The 27429-nt window shown below is 38.0% G+C and overlaps 1 protein-coding gene across 1 annotated transcript in view; it reads left to right on the top strand.

Annotated features, from left to right (window-relative positions):
- Positions 1-27429, top strand: part of ctnnd2a (catenin (cadherin-associated protein), delta 2a) — a 143986-nt gene that overhangs the window by 47980 nt on the left and 68577 nt on the right. The window contains exons 4-5 of the mRNA XM_081352181.1: positions 11536-11668; positions 21144-21357. Of these exons, the coding sequence (XP_081208307.1) occupies positions 11536-11668; positions 21144-21357 (347 nt within the window). The remainder of the gene's footprint in view (positions 1-11535; positions 11669-21143; positions 21358-27429) is intronic.

Raw genomic sequence — 27429 nt, 5'->3', positions numbered from 1 at the left:
GATTGGTGTGATATTGCTTATTGGCATATATTAGTGTTTTTTTATGTATCTCTTTTGGTCAATATTGAGCATTTAATTGTTCACACAATGAGTATGTGGATTGTTACCTCATTTTGGTCACATAAATTGCCCTTCTGTCTTTAGAAACACTACATGAACAGGACAAAAATTGAGAAGAATGTTTGTTGTAACTGTTCGGCATATTTAAAGTTTGTCCTCAGAATATTTCTGTGAGTTTACAAAAGTAAGCTTTGATTGCTAAACAGTTCACAGTTGCATTCTACGATAAAACAGTGCAAGGTTAAAGTTGCACTAACCCCATTTCAAACTGACTAGTGTAAAACAAGGCCTTTACTGTGGGGTTAAAACTAAAGAGACATTTAACCAAGGGTTAAGCATAGTGTGCAAAGCTCTTATGTTGTTTTAGAAAGTTTTGCAGGCTGATCTTGTTGGACATCAGCAAAAACTTATGAAGAATGTTTAAACCTTGGTTTAACTTTGTTTGAAGAGGTGGAATCATGAATTAAACATCTTCCCATCCCTCTCTTACTCACACGTTCTCTCTGTTTGTCATCCACCTTTTGTTTCAGTGTTTATTCAAAGTAAACAGAGAAAAAAATCCACCCAAACCTCCCAGCACATGCATTGATTGATCGTTCACTTTGAGAGGGAGCATTCATCTTTTTCTTTCACACTTTCCCCAGCATTGAGTTTCTGGAAGCATCTCTGTCCGTGGAGCAATTATTCATTGGGTAGCATCGATCTCATGCAGGTTTTGTATCAGCACAGCTGTGGAAACATTTTCATTGAAAATTGCAATGGCCATAAAGGGTTTTCCTTCCAATTCCTGGCCAATTCCACCATTAAGAGCCCTAATCTGTGTTTTTATCACAGTGGGGAGTTTGGCGTTTCTTCTCTCATGTTATGTTACAGTGAACTAGCATATTCGTTCTGGTTTGTACTATGGCAGCACAATTGAAGACTGCACTTTGCATGATAAAAAAGGTAGAGAGAGAGAGAGAAGTTTTAGCTGACAGCCTCACATATCACAACTGTGATAAAAGGTGAGGCTTTATCCGTGTACGGTGCTAAAGTGTGTTTTTAGGGGTTTTATACATAGAAAAGACCCAAAATAGCACCAGGACATTAAGTCTTTTTCATCTAATTGGGATGCAGGTCCCATGGGAGCCGGTCATGTTGTAATAGAGATTTATTGAATGGGGTTATTTTCAGCTCTGCTTACCTTTGGATGTATGCTGGGACAATTAGATGGCATCTCAGATTTAAGCCACCTTCAGATCTCGCGGAAGTTACAAAATCCATTCACACAGACTGCTTTTAGCAAGGATCCATTGTGGAAATGTCGTTTACAGACTTCATCTGATCTCTTGCTGAGAACGTGCTAACTTTCTTGTTCCATAAGATAAGTTTAGAGGAAAGTGTTTGTACTGTATGTATTTAGGCATGGATTAATGGTCATCTGACGCATGGCGATATCGACAAAGCAGAGTGGCAAATTGTATGTGTATTGACGTGTATCGTAGTAAAAAATTATTTAGAATTTTATAGGAATATTTATATAATTTTTAAATATAAAAATAGTCACAAATATTTATAGTAAGTTCAACAGAATTTTGTTAAACAAACTTTCAAAAAGGAACTTTATAAATATGAATTAATAGCGAATAAGTAGTAGAGGCGTATCTTATCATTTGTGAATGCGTCCGTGTATATGTTACAATAATTAGTTGAGCCTGTCCTGTACCACCTATTCAGATATCAACTCCCACGCTCATCAGTGTAAATCCATTTTTAATTGGATACTTTCTGTAATGAGCTCTATGTCACTGTGCTAACGACGTCCTCTCATCATCTCTGTACTATACATGTTGTCACTTAATGTTTTCCCTGTATAAATCCCCTGTATAATATCTACTGACCGCCCACACCATGTCTCCACTAATGCACACATTCCTGTCCCTCTTTCCTTTCCTCTTTAATTGACATGTATGTCCTTGGATGTAGCCTGACCTTAGAGCCTCTGAGGGAAGAGTACCAAGGACATCTGTCATCTTTCATCACATGAGTCAGAGAGAATCATACCCGGACGCAACTTTGAGCGTTAAGGATCATCCTAACAAACCCATTCTCCATGGAGGCAATCTTTAGAGATTCAGAAAATGGCGTTCCTCTGTCACTTACTCTGTGATATGATCATTTGCATCAGTATTGTGGAGCTGATGGAGTAGATCTGACGCTCCAAAGACCCCAGAGATCGTCCATCCCAGGCTTTCAGAAACATTCATTTAATGTTTCATGCCAGATGCAACCTGACCTGATGTGTATCCTCAGATGTACCTCTCTTTAAAGTTGTCCTGTCGAGGCGAGAGAGGCACACATATATACATTGCTCTGTCATGACTTCATTAAGTAATGCAGCATCTTCTCAACACAATCTGCTTATAGTTCATCAAGGTAATGAGCAGGCACACACTTTTCACATTTTCAGCTGTACTTAAGACAAAAAACTTGCAGACTGTGGTTGGAATTTGAATTTATTTAAATTTGGAAATATGCATTCAATATCAGGCAAAAATGTGGACACACTTGACTGATAGTATGTTTCTCATGATCTTAGAGACATTTTTATCTACAAGTTCACAGTAAAATAATTTAGTATATAGAATAATGTAAATAAAAAAATGTACACTATCATTAAAAAATTTGGGATTTGTACGATTTATTTTATTTTTTTAAAGAATTATTTAGCACAAACATTGTGTTGCCACAAAAATATTAAGCAGCACAACTGTTTTCAACATTGATAATAAGAAGAAATGTTTCAATGTATTCAATGAGTAAACATGCAAGGAAGGTTGAGTTTGAGTTTTTGAATCATAGGCATTGGAATTCTGTGGGAATCTGTTCTATTTCCTGATGAAAATCAGCGGTAGGAGGCCTAGTAATGAGCATCAGCGGTTCTGAAATGCCGAACTTGCACCTTCGCTTCAACTATCTTGCCTTTTAAAGCAAACCAAGGACTCATTGTGCAGTGTGTCATCTCCTTTTGATGTGATGTCACATTAGTAATAATTGTGTGACAAAGGATAACGACTTCTTGACGGGCATTCGTTCCGCTCGTCTTTGCGCAGCCTAATTATTTCAGGTCTGATGATGTGAAGTGGAGTTCAGACCTGTTCTGTCAACGTATTTGTTACCGGTTACAGTCGAGTGAGCAAAGACATACAGGTCTTTAGAGACTACGACTTCAGCTTCCATCAGCAGTCATCCAGGCAGGGATTTATTAAAGGCATGTCACCTGGGTAGCTCTTAGTATGCAACGTGGCATAGCACCAGGCTTAATTAATTTACTGACTAGAAGTTTGACTCTTTAATTGTCACTATATTCCTGATTAGAATAGGAAGATTGTTGGGGCCTTCTAGGTTAAATCAAGATCATAGCATGATGAACCTGACACCGTTTTGCCACCAAGCAGCAGGAATGCTGATGAATATGGGAGTGGATCTTTTTTTAAGGTTTGTTTATTCATTTTGAAGTAGCTGGTGAGGTCTGTATAATTATTATAGTGAAGTAAACTGTAGAGTTTTAAATGGTGACTATTCTGAAGAATATGGACATTTTATTGACACTGGATAGCTTTATTGAGGTGAATGTAACTTTAAAGGGATAGTTCACCCAAAAATGAAAATTCTGTCATTAATTACTCACACTCATGTAGTTCTAAACCCATTAGCCTTTCGTTCATCTTCAGAACACAAATGAAGATCTTTTTGATGAAATCTGAAAGCTTTCCATCCCTCCATTCACAGCTATGCAACTGACACTTTGACACTTCAAAAAGTTCATAAAGAGATTGAAAAATTAGATCATATGAATTGAGCAGATAAGTTCACATTTTTTAAAGAGACTTGATTGCTTTATATGATGAACAGATTGAATTTAGGCTTTTATTCATGTATGAACATTCATCAACTCACACATCAATTGTGGTAAACAGAAGCTCAAGCATGTTCACTTGACGTGCGAGAAGCTCAAACGTGCTGCGTAATACACGAGAATGAACCTCATTGGTTCTTGCAAAAACTCAAACGTGCTGCGTAATACACGAGAATGAACCTCATTGGTTCTTGCGTAAGCTCAAACGTGCTGCGTAATACACGAGAATGAACCTCATTGGTTCTTGCGGAAGCTCAAACGTGCTGCGTAATACACGAGAATGAACCTCATTGGTTCTTGCGGAAGCTCAAACGTGCCGCGTAATACACGAGAATGAACCTCATTGGTTCTTGCACGTCAAGCGAACGTGTTTGAGCTTCCGTTTGCCACAATTGATGTGTGAGTTGATGAATGTTTATTATGTAAATAAAAGCCTAAATTCATTCTGTTCATCATATAAAGCGATCATGTCTCTTTTTCTCTATTTTTCGCCCAATACATATGGATTAGTTTTATGATCTCTTTATGAATTTTTTTGAAGCGTCAAAGTGTCAGTTGCGTAGCTGTCTCTGGAGGGACAGAAAGCTCTCAGATTTCATCTAAAAGATCTTCATTTGTGTTCCATTTCTGTAATTTGTAATGCATTTTTCAACATACCTTCTGATGTTCACCCATGTCTATTTCTTACTGTAAGTAGTAGTAAAGAGGAGATGAGATGTGCGCTTGAACTGAGGTGGCTCAGCCCGTTCTCATCCTAGGGCGTCATATATTGACGCTTTTGACATTTCGTCTACATGGAACGCACATGGCACCCTTTAGCGTCAATATGAGACGCAGATAGATATGGGCCAGAAGGCGCCTCCTAGCGGTCTAACCCTAACCCTACCCCAGACCTAAACCTACCCATAACCGAACAAAGCTCTGTGCGTCTCATATTGACGCTAAAGGGTGCCATGTGCGTTCGATGTAGACAAAATGTCAAAAGCGTCAGTATATGACGCCCAAGGATGAGAATGCGTTGGGTGGCTACAGTGATCTGGCTCGCTGTATTAAAGAGCGCCAAAACGACATTTATTTTTTGAATTTCATAATAAAATCGACAGAATTTTAAAGTTGAGACTTTACTTGGTGTAAAAAGTAACACAGCACAAAGTTTTGTTCATGTGTCAACAGAAAACAGCACAGACAATACGATTTTTGATTTAAAAAAACATATCATTACCGATTAAAATCGAGAAATGAATCCATGTCCACACAACTGACATTTTTAACTGTTGTAGCTTATCCATGTTGTGCACATGAAATAGACGCTCAACACAGTCCAAACATGCCATCGGAGAAGTGCTGAATTAATTCAATTATTTCGGTCCCTGATTTTGGCCCTTCAAAACCATTTTGGCCCGAAACCGAAAATAGCTACTTCGCCCAGAAATTTCCGGCAGCCGAAATATGGGAGCATCCCTTATATAGAGCCCTCACAGCCTTCTGTCTTTCTCTGAGAGCTGCAAATATGTCACATCCATGTATTAGCAACCTTTTTTTTCAGCACCATTAACCAACATGACCGTGTCTCTCATTCCTGTACCGTCCTTTCTGTGATGCCACTGTGATGGAGTCTAGTGGCTCTCTAAGGAACTCTGCCCTGTTAATTGCCTCATTTAAAATCAAATTCCACCCCTCGCTCTTGAGAATAAATTTGATCATTACCCAGGAGATTTTTTCCTATTTCAGAGGGCATCAATGGATCACCATTTCGTTTCTTTGGCTTCATCAAGCTTATCAATAAATCAGGCCTTCTGTGGAATGTAGCTGGACTCTTACCTTATTAAAAACTCATTGAAGGAGACTTAAGTGTGTCTCAGCAATGATGCCTGATTATTTAGTAAGGTGTTCTGCTGCTATACAACTCATCCACTTTAGCTAATTCACTTCTGTATTGTAATTTAAATAGTTTGCATGTTCAAAATTGAATGTGTTTCTGTATTGTTGGATACACTTGAGTTTAAGATTAATTGATGGTGGTCTTAATTATATATAGATTTGACGAGACGGCTAAAAAGTTTGTACTTTAGAATTTAGCAGCTGTTGGGATATATCAGAAATATTGCATTTTAAAATAGAAAACAGGTATTATCTGTAATAATATTTCACAGTTTTACTATTTTTGTACAGTATTATTAATGAAAATTAATGTAGACTTGGTGAGCATAAGTCTTCTTTCAAAAACATTACAAATCTTACTTTTGACTCCAAACTTTTGAACAGTAGTGTATCTAAAATGTTATTCTGTAAATGTTTTCATGATATATTATGCGCATATATTCCTACTGAATAAACAGTGTATCCACCTCAAGTGAGCATTGTTTTATGCACATTTTGGATTTTTTTTATTCACATCTTGGGGTTTCCATCCAGCATTTTTATCTGCTATCCCAAAATGTGCCTAAAATTATATGGATGGAAACCCAGCTATTGTTGCCTTTGGATCACGCTCACAAATATATGCAGTACTCACACATTCATTTGCACACAGACACAAATCTGTTGAAGAGATTCCTATAAATCTGTAAGACGCAGTGGATTTGAAAAGTGAAATCGTGAATGTCATGGGCTGCGAGGGTGAAATTAGAGTAGAGCAGTGCATGACTTGTGCAGTGTAGGTGGAAATCGCCTCACTACCCTGAACTAGAGCCTCTTTTTGATACTGTAAACACGAGTATGTATGTGTACGCTGTACCTCTTCCTCTAAATTCATTCGTATGACCAATGAAACCCTTTGAATTCTCACATCAGACTTCATTTTGTTTCATTTAATGTCTCTGTGCCAGTTATTTACTGCTCCCTTGCCTTTTGGGGCTGTAGTTGTAAGACAATCAGTCAGGGGTATTGATTGAAGTGGGATAAATCAGCTTTGTCAATGAACTCTGAGACTGACCGCAAATTGGCATGGGATTAAATTGGCTTTATTCACTATGGCAGCTTTAAGTACTTGTATTAATGGCTTTAAATGCATGGTGATTTTGCCAGGTGCCTGTTATTTTACTTAATGGCCATTAAAGGAATCACAGGGACAGTTTCACTTTACAGCACCTCTCACTTACACGGCCATGGTGATTATGTCTGAAAGTCCATTATTAACATCTGCTAAAAATAATCCTCTGGCCAGGGAAGGCTGCAGGCCGTTGGACGGAGGCCATGACAACACCTGTCCGCTCGCATTAGCCACTTCCCATTGCCTTGCCAGCAGTCGTCTTGGGTGGACCCATCATTCCCCGGATTTGCTGGGTGGAGGAGGCATTGTGCTATCCTGAAGTCCAGCAGCTGTGAGCTGGAACTGCCATGTAGCGATACAGATTGTTTAAACAGAAAGAGAGGATAGATGTTTACACAGCATTGCTTTTCAGGCCTCTCGTGTTTTCTCTCACTCTTTGATGCCCATTTATTTGTGCACGGGTGTCTGTGAGCGAGCTTATGAATTTGTGGTTTACTCAATCTCTGGACTGTTGCATGTGTTGCAGTCTGATTGGGTGTGTTTCTGTGCATGCTCTTACACAATTATGCTTAATCCAGACACAATAAAATGATTGCAATAATTAAAAAATAATTGCAATAAAAAAAACTGTTGCACAACATAACTCTATCCCTGTCAGTTAGAAGATAATTATTGTTTAATATAAAATGATGAGCAGGAATTTTGTACAGGTATGTGTAATTATGTAAAATTTGTAAAATTATGTAAAAATTATGTGTAATGAATTTTGCATGTATAATTTGTTGTCAACATACAAATGATGCACATAAGTGCACCCCAGGTAAAAGGTCCCATTTGTTAACATCAGTTAACATATTAGCTTACATGAACTAACAATGCACAGTATATTTTTTTAATGCATTATTAATCTTTTTAAAGCATTTATTTATCTTTAACGTTAGTAAAATCTAACTTTTGTTCATGTTTGTTCACAGTGCATTAACAAATGTTAACAAATACAACTTTGGATTTTAATAATGTATTAGTTAATGTCGAAATTACCATTGACTAAGATAAATAAATGCTTTAGAAGTATTGTTCAGTGTTAGTTCATGCTATCTATAGTCAAATTTATTGTTATATGTATAGCACGTTTCACAATACACATTGTTTTAAAGCAGCTTTACAGAAATTCATTGTTATTTCATCATGTCAGTTCATCATGTCTGTACATAGAGCAAATTTTAGGGCTGGGTGATATGATGATAACGATGATATGAGTGAACTAGCTATATTGTATTTATAGTGTTGTCCTGCACGTATACCAGTGCCACAGTAAATCTATCACACGTCTGAGCATTCAAAGCCAATTAAGAGATTTCAATATTGATTTAAATGTTGATCGGTTTATTATAAGTGAGAGTATGCAATTCTTAACAAGTATTAATGAAAAAAGTCAGTTTGATGATCAGGCATATGCATTAGGGGATTTAAATAATGGCAGAAATTCAATTTAATCAATGTAAATGTAAACATTAAACATTAATCGGTTCCAAAGAAAAATCAATTTATCTCAGTGACTCTTGATTCTTTTTACAGTCAACTCCCAGCTATAGAAAAATATAACCAGTACTAAATATGAATCATTGCTGTTAAGGCTTCTTTGGGGTGTTTAGTTGATATAGAGGAACACTACCCAAATATTTCATGTCCCTGTTCTTTGAGTGGAAACTGACTCTTGAATTTCGACACCTCTGAATTTTTTAAGTCTTTTGTTATGCATGCAAATCCCCAATCTGTATGGATAATTGTGATGTAAACTGATTTGTGATGCATATGAAAATCTGAAACATGTAGCCATGGTGACTGTTCTGCGTGTGTGTGTGTGTGTGTGTGTGTGTGTGTGTGTGTGTGTGTGTGTGTGTCTGTGTGTCTGTGTGTGTGTGTGTCTGTGTGTGTTGCCTGCACATGATCATGCCTCTATGATCATGCATTGGATTGCGCTGCGCTACTTCTGATCTTTCCTCTCTGTTAAACGCACTGAAATGCGCATACACACATATAAAACCTCTTTCTTCTGCCCCAGTTCTGTCATGCTGCCTGTGAAGTTCCTGCACATCGATGGGGGAAAAGAAAAAGAAACTGTTCTGATGGTGTCACTGTCAACTGGCCCCATTTTACAGCATTTAGCACAGCGCCTATGAAGCCTCCCCACTTTATACGCACATGACTGGCGTTTCATTTGAACTGAGAGTCCCTGCTAAGTTTTAATTAATCAAAAAGCACAATGCTTATCTTATCAGCTGATCGTTTTCATTTTGATTACGGGCTGGTGAGTGGGAAGACTGATCCTCAGGAGGAACAGGCCCCGAACTGCAGGCAGGCTGATGCTTATCGCTCTGTTTGCAGAGCCAGGAGAGACCATCTGCCTTCAAGCACTGCCGGCCCTCAGGTTAAGGGCTTCAGACACCAGCAACCCTCCGAATCCCTCCTGCACCTCTTCTTATCTCTATCAAATCCAATCTCACTCAGATAAAAGTCATTTGTTTAAGGCCTTTATTTATCAAAGGCTGCCACGCTCTGTGATGGACTATGAGATGGAAAATATTTAGCTGTAATTCTTCACGAAAACAAAGAATTGGCCATGGCAGGTGTGCTTTTGTTTGTGTTACCTAGGTACTAGTGGAAGACTTTTACACCATTTAAGGAAAAAGGTATTACTACTTCTTGGCTGTGTAAAACATAACCCCACAATGCTAGGGTCTTGTCTGTGGTTGTTTGGTGGTTGCTAATTTGTCCAACCAAGTCTTTATTTTTATCCTAAGTCAGGTATTTTGTATACGGAGTGTCTGTTTACACTAAGTGCAAATAGCCCACCTTATTGGCAAAGGCTATTTACACGGCCCACTGACGTCTGGTTGGGCCAGCAGAAATGGCGGAAGATGCTGCATTATCAACAGTAGCAATAGTGTGGGGCGTTAGACGCGTGGCAGGAAGTTTTGACGCGAATCGACCCGAATTTGAATGCTCCTTTTGCCGAACCCATCACATATCAGATCAGAAAGGCATTTATTTTCAATATAAATGAAGAAAATATCTGAAAAGTGGAAATAAAGTGTCTAACGTGTGTTTAATAATAAATTGTTTATCGGTTAGGGGTTAGGTGGGCTTTATTGTCCCAAGTTGGCATCCATTTAATCATTTTAATAAATATAATCATTTACACTCTGTTATTATTGCATACTGTTTAATGTGCAACACTGAGGTGCAAATAGTATTTGCCACCATTTATAAGCATAAATAATATCTAACTACTACGCTTATTGCAAAGAAAATACTGCTATTTTTGCATAGTGTAAATATAATCTATCGCTATTTTCACTTAATGTAAATAACACAAAGACAATGCTGCTATTTTCACGTAGTGTAAATAGAATCTAGTTGCCATTTACACTTAGTGTAAATAGCATCTATCGCTATTTGCACCTGGTGCAAATAGTCGCTACCTTTTGTATACTGTGCATGTTCACTACTGGGCAAAAGAAATGGGCCCGTCCCAAAATGGCTAAACTGAGCTTTTAATTGTCTTTTAAATCACACGTTTTTGGTCAGGAAATTAGCTAAATTTAAGCAAATACACTACTTAAAAAGCTATTGCTGTCTCAGAAAAACATCAAACTCAGAATAAAGTTTTTGGCAGAATATGGGAAGTTGTGATGAATCACAATGAAACACTAGTTGCATGGTGATGTTCCAGAGCGGCGTCTATGAAAATCTGCTGAGAAATTAAATAATAAATGCATCTCTTCCATAGTGAAGCATGGAGGAAGAGGGTCATTGTGTGGGAGCCTTTTTAGATGTTGGTATTGATGAGCTACTTCACTGTGAAGAGTCATTTAATGCTTTGTACAGGAGAATTTTGTAGAATGACTTGTATAAAGTTGTTATCTAAAGATGTTATTTTTCAACAAGACAATGCTCCTGCCCAAATTGCAAAGACAACCAAGAAGTGGCTTGAGAACAAGTCCATCAAGCTTATGTTTTGGCCCAAGATTTGACCCCTAGAGTGAATATTTGGTCTCATATTAAACTCAAACGAACTCATGAACTCTTTGAAGCCATTAACATTCGAGTCAAAAAAAGTTTTTTCACTGAACTTCAACAAAGAATTACAAATTGTATTGGTGCTTTATGATATTGGCTGCTATGGCGATAGAGAAGAATTACTGCAGCATGGTTCTGAAGATCATCAAAAAACCCTCAAGAGTACAACCAATCTTTCTGTCAAACTTCCTCAACGTCAGAGGAAACGATCAAATCTAGTAGTTCTCACCCAGAGAAACACTCTTACACACACAGGCATTCACAATTGTAAACTCCTACAACCTCTCAGAGCCCACTCTTTCAGAGCAATAACACAATAATGGAAAACATTTTCCCTGTAACAGTTTCTGGAAAGACATTTATTTCACTTTAACCTCCGTGCGTAAGAGATGCTCACAGTAATGGTGCAAGTCTGGCAGCCGACAACGTATAAGTCCTATTTCACCACCTACTGTACAACAGAAGAGTGAAACTCACTTTCCTACTCTCTCTTTTTCCGCAGGGAGTTCGGTTGGCGAGATCCTGAGTTACCTGAAGTCATTCAGATGCTGCAGCACCAGTTTCCCTCAGTTCAATCCAATGCAGCGGCATATTTGCAACACCTATGTTTTGGAGACAACAAGATTAAAGCTGAGGTAAATATAACTTTATATCACTGGTCTAGCTCTAATGATCTGTACTGTACATGTATCTGCTTGCCAAGACACAATTTTAGGTGATGCAGAGCAAAATATGTTCAGAAAATATTTTGTGTAAAAGGGTTGAAAGTGTCTTCCATCTGCAGTGGGATCTGAATGTTGGACTTTTCCATATCTTCTGGCACAAATTTAGTGGATCCTACTTCCTACTGAAGATTTTTATTGACAGGTATTGTTGCGTGAAATTAATTCTTGTACATAGCGTTGACAAATAATTCACCCCTTTATTGAAATTTGATGCCAGGTCTCTAATGGTAGATCCCCCAGCAGAAAGTTTTCCGAATTAAAAAGAGCGCCTTGGATTGCACCAGTAATTAAGCACTATAAGCACAGCCAAACAATACACGGAGAGCTGCGTATTGACAGCCATTCTCTACACAGCAGCTCTATAATTGTATCCCAGAGGCTTAAGAGAGGCTTGGAGGACGAGGAAATTAAATTTGGAGAATAAATCTGCGGAAACAAAACAGAAACAGAGGGAGAGACAAGCTAGCCGACAAACTTTTAAATGATATTTAATGAAAAAAAAAAACAGTGAGACCCAAATTAGTTTATCTAGCAATGAGCTCCACTTCAAACCAGCATTTTTCCTTCATCTGAAAAATGTCTTATTTATTAAGAAAAGACTCTGATTGAATCCCTCTGCTTTCTTTGATCTGCCCGTTCATCAATTTCACCATACACCAAAATGAACTTGTTTCATGTTGTTCTCATAAAGTATTTGGAGCAATGTTCAATCATAGCTTGATTGATTAGATTTGGTCCTATAATATTCAGTTGCTCTGTTGTGTGCTATTTTTTTCTTGGAAATAAACTAAAAGAATTGGCATATCATTCCCATTGGTTGTTCTCAACTGGTTTTCTGGTTACAACTGATTATGTGTGTTTTAAAATGCAGCACTTACCAATTATCTTCCCAGATTTGTAATTACAATTATGTATCAATATTTTGTCAACAAAAGAGAAGCTTTAAGATCTACATGCATTTTTCCAACCAAATAAAAGCTGTATAGTTTAATGTTTGAAGTTAAAATGTCATGAAACAGTATAGTAGTATTATTGCCACAGTAATATATTTCTTTGATTTCATTTTATCATTTAAATGATGATTAAATACAAATATAATAACATCCTGGTTGAAGACACAACCTGTCCATGTTGGCATCTGCCAAATTTAGTAATGAATTTACTTAAAAATATTGTAGAATTTGATTAGATGCACGTCCATTGACTGAACTAGAATGCTGGCAGTGAACTAAGATGTTTCTCATTGCTTTTAAATGTCCATAAGTCTATTTGTTTTGTATTTCATTATGTATTCAGCATTTATTTCTTCCCTCCAGTTCATGACCCAATCAGAACCACTGCAGCCCACTTTTGGGTAATGAACCACTGATCTATTTCATCCCACAGTCATCCTATCAGAGGTCTCGAAAAAGGTCAAACATTCATCGCTCATGGACTTAACACATCCAATACATTATGCAACTCATAGTATTATGCAACAAGCATGTGTTGGTGCAGCACATTTTACATTTGTTAGTTTTTAAGAGTTTGACCCTGATATCTGCTTCAGTAAAGGTCCAAACCCAGTCATATATTTTTCTAATTCACTCTGGAGTGGACATCCAGATTCACTTCTGCCTAAATAGGCTGTGTCAGTCTGTCCATCTGAAATGACTTCACAAGGACAGCAGAAAGGATGATTATGGATGAATTATGGATTAAGATATCATTGATGTTATCTAAATGATATCTCAGGAGAGGAATGTATTTGTGGTGTTACTGGACCAGTAGCAACAAAAAGTGTGTGTGTGTGTGGTTGCTTGGTAAAGTACCACAGTTAATTATATGTGACAGTACAATCGCAGATGGTGCCGAAGCCCTGAACAACTTATTTCACCCCTGCCATTCTTTTTCATTCTTTTTCAACATGTTCATACATAAACGCTTTCACATTATGGAGCGGATAGTGAAAAATGACACCAGTCTACAGCACAAGGGTTTCAGGCCTGTTAATGGCTTTCCCCCCTCTTCCTACATTTTCTAAAGGCCGTCTAAGGTCTTGCGTAATATACGGTTACACTTTATTTTGATGGTCCCCTTTAGACATTCTGTTGACTATAAGTACCATTGCACCTACATGTTAATTACCTTTTGTTAAAAAAAGCCCAAATTACTAACATTAGAATTAGTATTGAGTATTAGTAGACTGTTAGGGTTAGGATTAGTAAAATAAGTTGACATACTTGCAAAGTTTCTTAGTCAGTATGTATGTTGGGGGACCATCAAAATAAAGTGTTAGCAGATATTAAGCAGGCAGTCTATACTCTACTAATACTCTAATAAGAGTTAGTTGACAGATGCAATGTTACTTATCAACAGAATGTCTAAAGGGGACCATCAAAGTAAAGTGTTACTATACTATAAAATAAAGTGTAAATATACTAGTCAGATTACAAAGATTTAGTGTATAATACTATAGAGCATTTCTAGTCCAATCAATTCCAACAAATGACTCTCATATATATACTGTATATATATATATATATATATATATATATATATATATATATACTAACTATAAGACTTGAGAGAGATTAAATCAGTGTTGATAGTGATGGACATAAGAAGTATAGTTTTTGATTCACTAAAACAGAACCGACTCATTAGAAGTGTTCATTAAGAAATCAGTTGAACTGGTTGCGCTGTATGGTTTTGATAATCTAAAAACTGGCTCATAATGATCATTTGGGCTGTTCCCATTGCATGGTTTTTATTCACTACAGGGTCATTTGTTCAGGAATTGGATTCAGTATGTTTTGAGCTGTAGATTCAGTAGCAGTGTTTTAAATATTATTGCAGGAAATATTGTTAGAGTATTTTATTACAGTATTCTGTCCTCACCAAACTCATTTCGTCATCCGAACATCATTTTCTCAAAAAAACATCACATTACGGAGGTAAAATGGCTTGCGAATGCCGTTTCATATTGATATTTTTAAAGATAGATGTAAATGAACTTTAACCGAACAGGAACTAGCACGCACACACACTGAAGCAGACTGAGAACGGGCTATCAGATGACAGAGCCGTATCTCCCACAGCAGAGGTGAGGAGAATACTGATTAGCACAGCATTTCAGCCAGACAGACCGAGCTCTGATGTTTATGGTCTTCCTGCTGAACCACTGGCCAAGTGCAAAGGCAGCTCTTTCTCGTCCTCAGCTGGCTACTATTTATAGCAGGTGGCTCCAGAAAAGCTCTGTCTACTTTGCAGCCCGCCTCTGGCTAAAGTTCAGCTTTATCAGCCATTTTGGGGAGGAAAATCTAATCCGTCAATATCCATTTGCACGTGCGCTGTGGAGTCGAGAGCAAGCACTTCCGTCCGGCCGGCTCATGCCTCTAATTGAATATCTCAGCGTCTTCGCTGCTTCAGGATGATGTTAACACTCAATTAATTTTCTTAGTGCACAACAAAGCAGTTCACTTCTCAAACAACCCAGCTAACAAAAAAAAAATCTTTTTTTTAAGGAATAATACTAATGCAATTCTAAAAGTAAAAAAAAAAGGTTTAAAGCACTTAATTAATGATATTTTTCCATTTTCTGTTACCTAATCTAAAGTGAGAACTATTTACAGTTAATATAACTGTTGTAATAAGTTGTTAACAAAGCATTAAAAATCAATGTCTTACTCTTTACATATGAGCTAATAAAACAGTAATAATTAACAGTAATGTTAATTATAATTAAATGGATGAAGAACTCACTGATGGAATATAGCCTTTTAAAATATTAACAATGTAGAGAGTATAATATATTAACTATGAATCAACTATAAACTAATAGTTTGCAAAAGATTTGTAAGTACTTTATTACTGTGTATTTATTGTGAAGTATTACCAATGTTATGCGAGTTTTTACCAGTTTATCATCCTTCAAACGTTATAGGAATGTTTTGTTCTCTGAACATGCTGAAACTAGTAGTAACATTTCAAAAAATGTTGGGTGAATGTCCAACTAAAACATTTCAGAAAAAAAAAACTCCATGACCGATATATAAATTAGGCTATGTATTTGTGCTAATGTTTTGAGAAAAGAGACCAGATAACAAACATTCTATTAAAGTCCCTGTAAAGTCTAAATTAAGTATGTGTTCTGAGTTTGTCACACCACAGAAAAATGTGTTATTAGCCACCCAGCCAAATTTGAATGATAAAAAAAGAGCAGTAGTCTCTGCTCTCAAACGCTGGGGGCGTGTCCGCTGGCTGCGCTGAAACCACACCCACTCGCGGGAAAGCTCGCTGCAGTCGCCACACTCAACTGTCACCGCTACAGCCGGAATGGATGCTCGTAGCAGCTTAATTTGTTTTACAAAGCCATACATGTTCGAGCCTGGACTACCTACTATAATTATAACATAAGCACACAAGGCAACTTACACTCATTGGTGGGCACGCACTGCCGATGATGGCACCAGTTGTCGGCGCGACGGGAGGATGAAGGCCGAGGCGGGAGATAGTCGGTTCGGCCACATTCACCAGTAACAGCGGATTATCAGTGAATGAATCCCAGTTGTCTCCGACGAAAGTTTATAAAACTATCCCATGTAAAATGATCACTATAGAGGCGGGTTTTGGCGGTGATCCTCAGCTCTCCATCAAGGTGGCTCTTCACAAAATTAATCCACCTCTAGTTGATATGATAGTTTTTCGGAAATTTAAATAAGGACACCGATCTGTTTTGTACGTGATCGCATCCAGGTAATACGCATTTCCGCGACGAAGGCATAGCTAGCTAGCAAACTTTTGGATGTAGTAACTAATAGTAGGCTACAGACAGTAACTCGCGATTGAGTTGCAAACTGATGTGAATGGGCTCCAGTGCATCATCAAGTTGGGGCGTGTCCAGGAGCTCAGGGGCTCCAGTGCGTCATCAAGTAGGGGCGTGTCCAGGAGCTCAGGGGCTCCAGTGCGTCATCAAGTAGGGGCGTGTCCAGGGGCTCAGGGGCTCCAGTGCGTCATCAAGTAGGGGCGTGTCCAGGAGCTCAGGGGCTCCAGTGCGTCATCAAGTAGGGGTGTGTCCAGGAGCTCAGGGGCTCCAGTGCGTCATCAAGTTGGGGCGTGTCCAGGAGCTCAGGGGCTCCAGTGCGTCATCAAGTAGGGGCGTGTCCAGCGGCTCAGGGGCTCCAGTGCGTCATCAAGTAGGGGCGTGTCCAGGAGCTCAGGGGCTCCAGTGCGTCATCAAGTAGGGGTGTGTCCAGGAGCTCAGGGGCTCCAGTGCGTCATCAAGTTGGGGCGTGTCCAGGAGCTCAGGGGCTCCAGTGCGTCATCAAGTTGGGGCGTGTCCAGGAGCTCAGGGGCTCCAGTGCGTCATCAAGTAGGGGCGTGTCCAGGAGCTCAGGGGCTCCAGTGCGTCATCAAGTAGGGGTGTGTCCAGGAGCTCAGGGGCTCCAGTGCGTCATCAAGTAGGGGCGTGTCCAGGAGCTCAGGGGCTCCAGTGCGTCATCAAGTAGGGGCGTGTCCAGGAGCTCAGGGGCTCCAGTGCGTCATCAAGTAGGGGCGTGTCCAGGAGCTCAGGGGCTCCAGTGCGTCATCGAGCCCCCCTTTTAGCCCCGCCTAAAAAATCCGGAACACAGCAACGGTGAAAAACTGTTTTCAATAGTTCACAGTTCACAGTCTTTGTAATATGATTTAGCAATACATTTCTAACATTTATAATGTGTTTAGAATTTTTTTTTAGAATTGCCTTTACAGGGACTTTAACGTCACCGGAAGATTGTTTGTTCATAGCTTTGAGAGAACCTTGCCAGAAGGTTAACTAAAGTACTGAGAACGTTCCCTGTTATCTGGCGGCCGCCATTAGTTCACTGCACTGCTTGATAGAAGATGCCAGAAACATCCCTCGTCTCTGCATTTATCCTCTGTTGTTTAGTGGCTTCCAAACATCTGTTGCTTCCGAACATCTCAATAATTAATTGTACTTCCTTTATATAATGTTTGTGCACCGTCTCACCGCATCTCTTGTGTGCGAATCTCACCACATGAATGAAAGGAAGGCTTCTGTTTGGTGACGCACATGTCTGTCTGCCTCTCGGGATGAGCCATGCCTTTGTTTTCCTGTTAGGTGTGGTTTGAATATTCATGCTGTATATGCAGTACAACCCAAAAACAGGAAGAAACAGGATCAGGAGTAACCTCATGGAATGGACTACTAGATCACTTCTCACCTTCAGACAAAGCCACACAAAGAAACGGGCTTGTAATCTCCATTGGAGGGAGTGTCGATGTGAAGCCAGAGCGATGATCTGTAGTGACATGCTATTCAGAAGCACATCTGCCAGGGCTGGATCCTGCACTCATCTAAAGCTAATGCAGCAGGGGATTGTGTATGCCAATTGGCTGTGGGACAGGAAATTGAAAACTCATAGTGCAATCACTTGATGAATCTGCAGATAGACACAGGTGTGACTCTCTCTTAATAATTTGGCCCTGCTGGTTTTATGACAAATCGTTCAAAACACTTTTGGCGTGGTGTGTGTTAGTCTAAAGGGATCAAACTGTGGCAAAATAATCTGCCAAATGAAGTTTTCTGTTTTTTTATTATCATAAAAATTCTGTTATTCACCCTCATCTCCTTCTAAATCTGTATGATAGTATTTTGGGCTAATATTATGGTGTTTTTTATTAAGTTTTTTTGGTGCTTGACATGCAGCAAATTACCATCCACCTTCATTTTTATATTTTAAGTTTTCATTTTAATATTTTAAGTTATAGTAATTTTGTGCTTTTTATTTTTATTATCTTTTTATATATATTTATCTTAGCTTTATATATATATATATATATATAAAGCTAAGATAAATAGCTTATATAGCTTAAACAAAATAATGATAATAATTTTCATTTAGGTGCCAAGGAAACATTTCTATATTTCATTTACATTTTTCATCTAATATTTATGCAATTCAATTTATTTTACTTCAGCTTTATTTCAGTTAATGAAAACTATTTTAATAGTTAAGTAAAACATATGTTATTTAGTTGCCAATGCAACATATTTTTCATCTAATACTTATTTTATATTATTTTATTATAACTTTATTTCAGTTAACGAAAACTATTCTTAATCATTTTAGTTTTAAGTTGACAGTAACAACACTGATGGAAAACAGCGGCTCTGGCATTCTGCAAAATATTTTGGTTTCTACAGAAAAATGAAAAGTCATACAGTTTAGAATGACATTAAGGTGGGGAAATAATGACAGCATGTTTATTTGTGAGGGAACTACTCCTGAAATGACACCGGTTTAACGAGATGTGAAGGCTGCGATTGAGTTGATGTCATTCACTGTTGTTTTTCCGTAGCCTTCAGAAACACGTGGCTTTTCGTAGTGCAGTCTCAGATCCTCTAATGAACTTGGCTGGCTTTAATTGACTTTAGTGTAGAACAGCAAAGCCCTGTTGATAGAGATTTACTCACACCTCTCAGTCTGTCTGAAGAGTGATTCATTCTCCCGCTCCCTCTAGTATTGATTTTTCAAATACACTGGTTATGGATTCAGTGCCTCCTATTTGTTCATTTATCCTCCAAATGATCTCATGCTAAGCTGTTTTGGTGTGACTTAACACTGAATTTCAGACTTTTTTCTTTTTTTTTTTTTTTTATGTGAGTCTGCTGAATGTCAGGGAAAGGTCAACGTTTCAAATTACTTCCCATGAGTTGATGCCAAGGCCGTCATGTTCTCACTGACCAATAATCCTTGCTCAGATCAATTTAAGTTGCATTCAAATCAGGAGTTCAAGTTCAAACTTTGAATAAGAATGAATTTTCAAAGCCCCTTTCAGCCCACTGGCGCCTCAAGTGGATAAAAAGGCATCCTGAGTCTGAAATATATATGTATTCTTAACTGTGTTTACTGAATTGAAAACTTGGTCGTCTTTTATTTTTGCTACTTTCCAGATGCTTTATATAGATCTGGGCCTGATTCCCCGATAACGCTCACTCTTAGCGCGCTAAGAAGACTCGATAGATATATCTTACCAAAGTTGTTTATGTTCCTAAGTGTGTTCCCCGAAGTGTCCCTTAGGAAGCTTCTTAACACGCTGCCTCTTACGTTCGACGTTACAAAGGCGCTATCCCAAGTGAAGGTGCAGATTTAGTTGGCATCGATTGCTCAGGAATCGATTTTCCACTTCACGCGAAGGTGCATTACGTCACTAAGAAAGACAACACGTTCTATGCAAATGAAACATTCCTCAAATTATTCCAGTAACATTTATTTTAACATAGTTTAAGTTATCAGTAAAATATTGACTATTAATTAAATTATCAAATTGTCAGTAATAAGTTCACATGATATGTTGTGACAGGTAAACGAACCGGGTATCCCTCGCTAATCATCCACCCTCCTTATCCCGTTGTGCCACTTGTGCCGCTTCTTGACATGGGTTTAACGACTTCTAAAAATGATGTAATACACTTTTGTATTAATGGTAAGGTACTTTACAATCAGAATTGATTGGCAAGCAGCTGCAGTTACTTCTGTTTAATGCGGTATTGATTGCCATTGGTTAATGTTTTCAATAAAAAGCAACCTATCTACAATGAACAGAGAGAGAGAGTTAGATACAGAATATGGTGGGGACCACCAGGTCCAGCAGCTCCATAATGAGTTGTCTTGGAGGCGAAATTTTTTTAATATAGCCACGTCAGGCAAAATGTCAAAAGGGCTTAAGTTTTGCCGAATAAAAAAATTGACATGGACTAAACGGCTCCGCGGCCGGCGCCATCTTTGATTCAATACAAGGACATGTTGGATCGCTGCCATAGTTGGTTGCTTACTGGACACCACCATGCTTACCCATTTATAGATCTTAGCCATTTAGAGCCAAATTGTTTGCCAGATTTTAATTATCAAAAGCGATTGCCAATTTAAACGCTTTAATGACATTACGAAATAGCCTAGGCTAACTACCACCATATTAGTTCTGATACCAAATAAAGTCAACTTCATAAATAGGCCTGTATCCATTGTGAACATATTTTATTATTAGTCTTAAAATGTCCATAACATAAAATCATTGTTGAGCCACAACATTGTCAACATACCATAGTTTGTGTGGCGGCGACTAGCGTCTTGAGCTCAAACAACGCTAAGATAGAGCTTACGAATGGTCCAGACCAACCTTACGAAAGTGTGACTTACAGAAGATATACTTAGCGTACGAACGTGTCGGGAATCGTGCCATAACGTTAAGAGAGCGGTTAAGGAATAGGTTAAGAACTACTTGGCGATAAGAACGTTTTGGGGAACCGGGCCCAGATTGTTTTCCCCTCATTCTGAACCCAAACTTTTTAAGTCTTAAAATATGGAAAATATATCACCCTCTACCTGTCTGTTTCTTTCAGATACGGAGGCAGGGTGGTATTCAGTTGTTGGTGGACCTGTTGGATCACAGGATGGCTGAAGTACACAGAAGCGCCTGCGGTGCCCTGAGGAACCTCGTTTACGGCAAGGCCAATGATGATAATAAAATCACTTTGAAGAACTGCGGTGGGATCCCTGCGCTGGTCCGCTTGCTGCGCAAGACCTCTGATGTGGAAGTCAGAGAACTAGTCACAGGTGAGAACTTCTGCTGGCTTTAGTTTTATTTAGCTTCAGGTTTTATTATAGGAATTTTAATTTCCTCTATCACAGTGTTTCGGGAAAGAGAATTTTCGTGTGTCAGACAAGTCGTCATTTCTATCGCTTAATCTCTCACCCTCGCTCACTCTCTCTCTCTTTCTATATATATATATATATATACAGTATATATATATATACACACAAGATTAACGGGTTCAGTTTCTTTTAAAACATGGTGAGTAGTTGGGGGTTTTCACACCTAATAATCTATTTCAAAGTTTGAACCTCATCTGAAATTCTTGCTTGTGGATTTATTATTTTCTTTTATTATTTAGAGAACATTGTACAATGGATGGATGTTTGAATATTAGATAACTTAATTCCTTCTCTACTTTAATATTTCCAGACTGTCTTGACTTGCAGAGAATATTTAAGGACTCTCTTACCACTAGTTTGACCTTTTTTCTCAGTCTTAATGGCCACAACTGTAGGTTCCTGTGTATGTGTGAAGTATTATCTTTATTGTGTTTTTTATCATTATTATTTCATTTCATTATTTTTTCTAGTTTTCTATCATATAAATGCAATTCACAGATTTAAGTCTCTGTACTACATAATCTTAGAGTATTTATTGACACTTATGTTATTTTATTTTATTTTCAGGATGTTTACTATAACTTTCCATCCTGTAATTTAGCAATGATGTAGAAAAAAAGTTAAAATTGTCTGTCTTGTCCATTTAGTGATGAGTACGGGAAGAGATATTTTCTACAAAATAAATCACCACATCCCCAAAGGCCTTGCATTCCCAAACATGTTTCTAAATTGTTTCTGTAACGGAATGGATAAACTTTGGAACAGAGCCACGCTGGAAATGCCTGCTATGCACTGAATTCAGATTAACATATAAATTAAAAGCATTGCACACAGGGCACTTAGAGAGACTTCCTGTCACAAATTAATCAGCGAGCTGGAAGCCTCAAGGTCTCTGACTGCCCAGAGGATTCTCCGCCTCTCAATCTCAAGCAAAACAGCACATCTGAGTCATGCTTTACCTGAAAAGTGCTGGGGTTTTTTGACAGGCAGAATGTAAATGTAGCCATATGGACCCATTCGGACCTGATGGTCAGGTGTCCTGTCAGCTTGCTGTCCTGTCAGTGGCCAGTGACACTGAGACTATCTTGGAATATGTTCAAACACAGTTTAAAAACCTACGTCTCTACAAATGTCTCATTTGCAGCCAATCCTATTTTGATTTCACATTCACCTATAAGGTTTTTTGGTAACACTTTATTTTACAGTGTCCTTGTTACATATGTTACATGTACTTACCATAGTAATAAAAGTATATTATGCATAATTACATGCAACTAACCCTCAACCAAATCCTGTTCCTACCCTAACCCTATAGTAAGTTCATGTAGTTGCTTAATATTACTCAGTACTTAAATATATAATTACACTGTAATTACAATGACGCCTTAAAATAAAGTGTAACCGTTTTTTTTCCAACGCATTCTCATCCTAGGGCGTCATATACTGACGCTTTTGACATTTCGTCTACATCAAACGCACATGGCACCCTTTACCGTCAATATGACATGCACAGAGCTTTGTTCGGTTATGGGTAGGTTTAGGTCTGGGGTAGGGTTAGGGTTAGACCGCTAGGAGGCGCCTTCTGGCCCATATCTATCTGCGTCTCATATTGACGCTAAAGGGTGCCATGTGCGTTCCATGTAGACGAAATGTCAAAAGTGTCAGTATATGACGCCTTGGGATGAGAACGGGCTGTTTTTTTCATAGTATTTCAGTTTGTGATGTGTGGGTACTATAGAATTTTGTATTGAAGAAGGGTTGTGAAGCTTTATAACCTTCAATCATCGTTTATTATTCATCCTCAAACAAAATAAGCTATGACACATTTTGACATATAGTTTTTGCTTAAAGGCTCTACAGAGCCAACATGAAAGAAAAATAGAGCGTTTGGCTTTTGTGAACACGAGCATATTCCTTTATGAATCAATCGCATGGCTGTGAAGAACAGATGGAATACTGGTCTGCAGGAACTGGAAGCTCGCAAGAAACCCAGACGACAGAACATCCCCTGAGAAACTGTCTGAATCCTTTGGCAGAAAGAGATGTTTGAATTGCACTACTCTGTTAAGGAGGATTCTTGCTTTGTTAGCCTATTTCCACTCGCCGTATGGGTTTTGTTTCGTGCTGAAGTTCTCTAGCATATGGCCTTGTCTCAAATGGTGTGAAATATGGGTCTTGTGGCCTGTTTTTTTTTTCCATTTATATTACTGTTCGTAAGTTTTTGGGTTAGTAGGATTTTAGTAAAAAGATTCTTATGTTCACCAAGGCTGTATTTGTTTAATCAAAAATACAGTAAACAGCAATATTGTGAAATATTATTACAATTTAAAATATTCTATTTTAATGTATTTTAAATGTAATTTATTCCTGTGATGGCAAAGCTGCATTTTCAGTATCATTAATCCAGTCTTCAGTGTCACGTGATCCTTCAGAAATCATTCTTATATGATGATTTTGTGTTCAAGAAATAATTGTTATTTTGTAAACAGTCGTGCTGCTTAATATTTTTGAGAAAACCATGACACACTATCTTCAGGATTCTTTGATAAAAGATCAGAATAACAGCGTTTATTTGAATTATAAATTTTTGTTAACATTATAAATGTTTTTCCTGTCACTTTAGTATTATTTTATGTATATATGCATACTTTATTGAATGCTTATGGGATGGGAAGGATGCACTGAAATTCAGACTACATATTTTTAGGACAATGACTAATATTATACATCTATGTTACTTAATGGAGAAGTGAACTGGTTTATGCTGGTTAACGGTTTTTGAAAAACTTGGTTTAAACATAGAGCTCAGAGAGTTCTAACCATTGCACTTTGAAACCAACGAATAGTTCATGATCTTAAAGTGTTAAATCTTTGCCTTAGTCTAGTTATCACTTTAGGTTGCTGTTAGATGATGATCTGAATCTTAAAATAGACAGAAACTATTAAATATTGTCATTGTCAGGCATAAACCTCGTACCTCCATATTTCTATTATTACTATTAGTCACCCTTTACGTCTGTCTGTGGGTTTTGTAAATAACCAATGAAAAGTAATAAAAAGAGCTTGTGACAAAATCTCATAACTCCATTAGATCCTCAAACGATCTGTCAAACCTCATAACTCCCTCATAACCTCATAAACCTCTCCTCTATTGTGAATGAAGTGCTGCACGCAGTTTGGACCATCTCTGCTTGTTTGCAATACAAGGGTAAATAAAGAACTGGTTCAGAAGTACAGAATTTTCTTTACTCAAGAAACACTATACATAATGGCTAATGTTTTATGTCTTTGAGGAGCGGAGAAGAGTATATTAGTCTGCATTTGCAGTTAAACGTAGAGTATGTCATTTTTCGCCACTAGGGGTTGCTAATTTATTTACAATAACAAAGGCGTAGATTGATGACGCAACATTTGCTAAGAATTATGGATCTTGTCGTCAACCAGGGACAACGCGGATATGACGGCATTGGCGGCGACAAAACGGAAATAAAGAAACGGGACGTTTCTCGAATTAAATTACAAATTTCTCCTGGTTTGAAAGTTGTTGGAAACAGTCGGGATAATGTAAGTACACAACAAAAAATATATATATAATATAGATATAGTGATTTTTGCTATTTTTAAAGCAAAAAAAGTTACATATTGTGCCTTTAAGTCGTATAGCTAATACGATCTTAAATTGCCAATGCACTTTAACAGGAGATTTTGGCCAAAAGACAGAAAAAAACTGAAATAAAATGTATTACCTGTAAGTTGGTCAAAATGTAATTCGATGCACTTACTGCGGTGTAGATGCGGCCATAACCGATTTGGTGCTGATCTGTTGTGCATCCCTAATACTTTTTGTTTAAAACCCTAACCCTATGTTTGAGCAATAGTTATACCGTAGTTAGTTACGTTAATGTGGTTAGTAAATGTTAGTGTTGCTATTGTAAGCTCCACTAATTATTTAAGACACTGTACATGCACTATTTGCCACAGGACTAGAGAAATTCACCTTTTTACATGTCTCCACAGAGGCAAGTGTAGACAAGTGAAGATGTCTGTGGGATTTTTGTTCGGTACAGTGAGATACCCAAGTGAAATTAAGCCGTCTAAATCTGGGCCTGTGTTCTACTGGCATGAGATTTGATCTTGGTCAATGTCACCACTGACGACAATTATGTCCTTGTAGTGCTCTAGTATTGAGCCTTCCTTTCTTCCTCTTTCCTTCTCTCTCTCTCTCTCTCTCTCTCTCTCTCTCTCTCTCTCTCTCTCTCTCTCTCTCTCTCGTTCCCTCATGAGAAGCGGCCTCTGATTAGTTACCCTCTCAGTTCAACAATCAAGGTTGTTCTTCCCTTTTCAGAATGCATGCTTTTGTTCAAAGATTTAAGAAAGTGAAAGTCAAGAAGAAAACGAGCGATAGAAGACTACTAGAAATAGTGACCGCAATAAGAATCTCACATGTTTATAAATGTATACAGAAGAAGAGGCCATTCACACAAAGCGCGTTTTTGCTTTGCTTCCGCGGGCAGTGGAATGGAGAAAGACGTAAGGTTCGAGATGTGTTTTTTAAAAGTTGAATTTCTTTTAACTATAGCGCCACGTTTTTAGAACTCAGTGTCGTGCGTGAGATGCTGCAAAATAATATGAAAATAATATGCTGATAATAATAACCAATATGTTTCACATTGTTTCTTATACCACCTCCAATCAGCCACTGTGTGTGTGTGTGTGTGTGTGTGTGTGTGTGTGTGTGTGTGTGTGTGTGTGTGTGTGTGTGTGTGTGTGTGTGTGTGTGTGTGTGTGTGTGTGTGTGTGTGTGTGTGTGTGTGTGTGTGTGTGTGTGTGTGTGTGTGTGTGTGTGTGTGTGTGTGTGTGTGTGTGTGTGTGTGTGTGTGTGTGTGTGTGTGTGTGTGTGTGTGTGTGTGTGTGTGTGTGTGTGTGTGTGTGTGTGTGTGTGAGAGAAAATGACAAGGTCAGCATCATCAAGTATTCAGCTGCCACCTCTTCATACTGACTCATAAATGTGCGTAGTTTCTTATTCAAGGGAAAGAGAGAGAGAATAGGGCATAGGAGGGGAAAAGTGAAGATTGGCAAATAGGAAAAATAGAAGTTTGGTCTGACTCATTTTGCTTGTCCTTTGTGAAGCTGATGGACAGTGGGAAGGAGCGACTGGATTTGAGTTGAAGGTTGGCTTCGTTCTAATAGGTCGCATACAGTAAGTGTTCTGCAATTTATCATCATTGCTGTTTTTAGAGTTTGTTCTCCATTCTGACATCTGCTAGTTTTTCATAGCCCTGAGTGACAGAGTGGCTTTAAGCAAGAAGCTCTTCACACTACAGGCAATAGCAGAACCCCTGCAAGGCCGTTCATTCAGTACAGCAGGAGGTGAGATTAAGCCAAAATTCTGCGTATATACTGTAAAAAAAAAAAAAAAAAATATATATATATATATATATATATATATATATATATATATATATATGATCAAAAAGTTGTGACAACATATCTTATCAAAACAAGTTAAGCAATTTTTATAGTCAATAATAAGTCAATAAGTCAATTTAATATAATTGAAGTTAAAATGACTTTTTTTTACATTTATTTATTTTACTTAATTCCCAATCATAAGACATGCCTTTATTTTTTTATTATTATTATTTTGTTATTATTATTATTATTTTCATGGTACTCGTGATATGCTTGTATCAGTGCCACAAGCCAGTGTGAACTTCATTGAAGTTCAATTCTTGAATTGAACTACTACCCATTAAAGGCGGGGTGAAATGCTCATTTTCACTCAATCTCCTGTTAATCTTGAGTACCTATAGAGTAGTATTGCATCCTTCATATCTCCCAAAAGTCTTTAGTTTTATTATATTTATAAAAGAAAGATAGGCTGTACCGAGTCTTTCCGGAAAAAAACGAGCGGCTGGGGGCGGGCCGTGTGGGCGAAGCTAAAGCTGTGCTAACGCGCCGATAGCTAACAAC

Source organism: Scardinius erythrophthalmus, assembly GCF_964197995.2.
Source record: "Scardinius erythrophthalmus genome assembly, chromosome: 22".
In the NCBI taxonomy this organism is placed as follows: Eukaryota; Metazoa; Chordata; class Actinopteri; order Cypriniformes; family Leuciscidae; genus Scardinius; species Scardinius erythrophthalmus.
The sequence above is the reverse complement of the archived record's forward strand: the minus strand, read 5'-3'. Positions and strand labels throughout refer to the sequence as shown.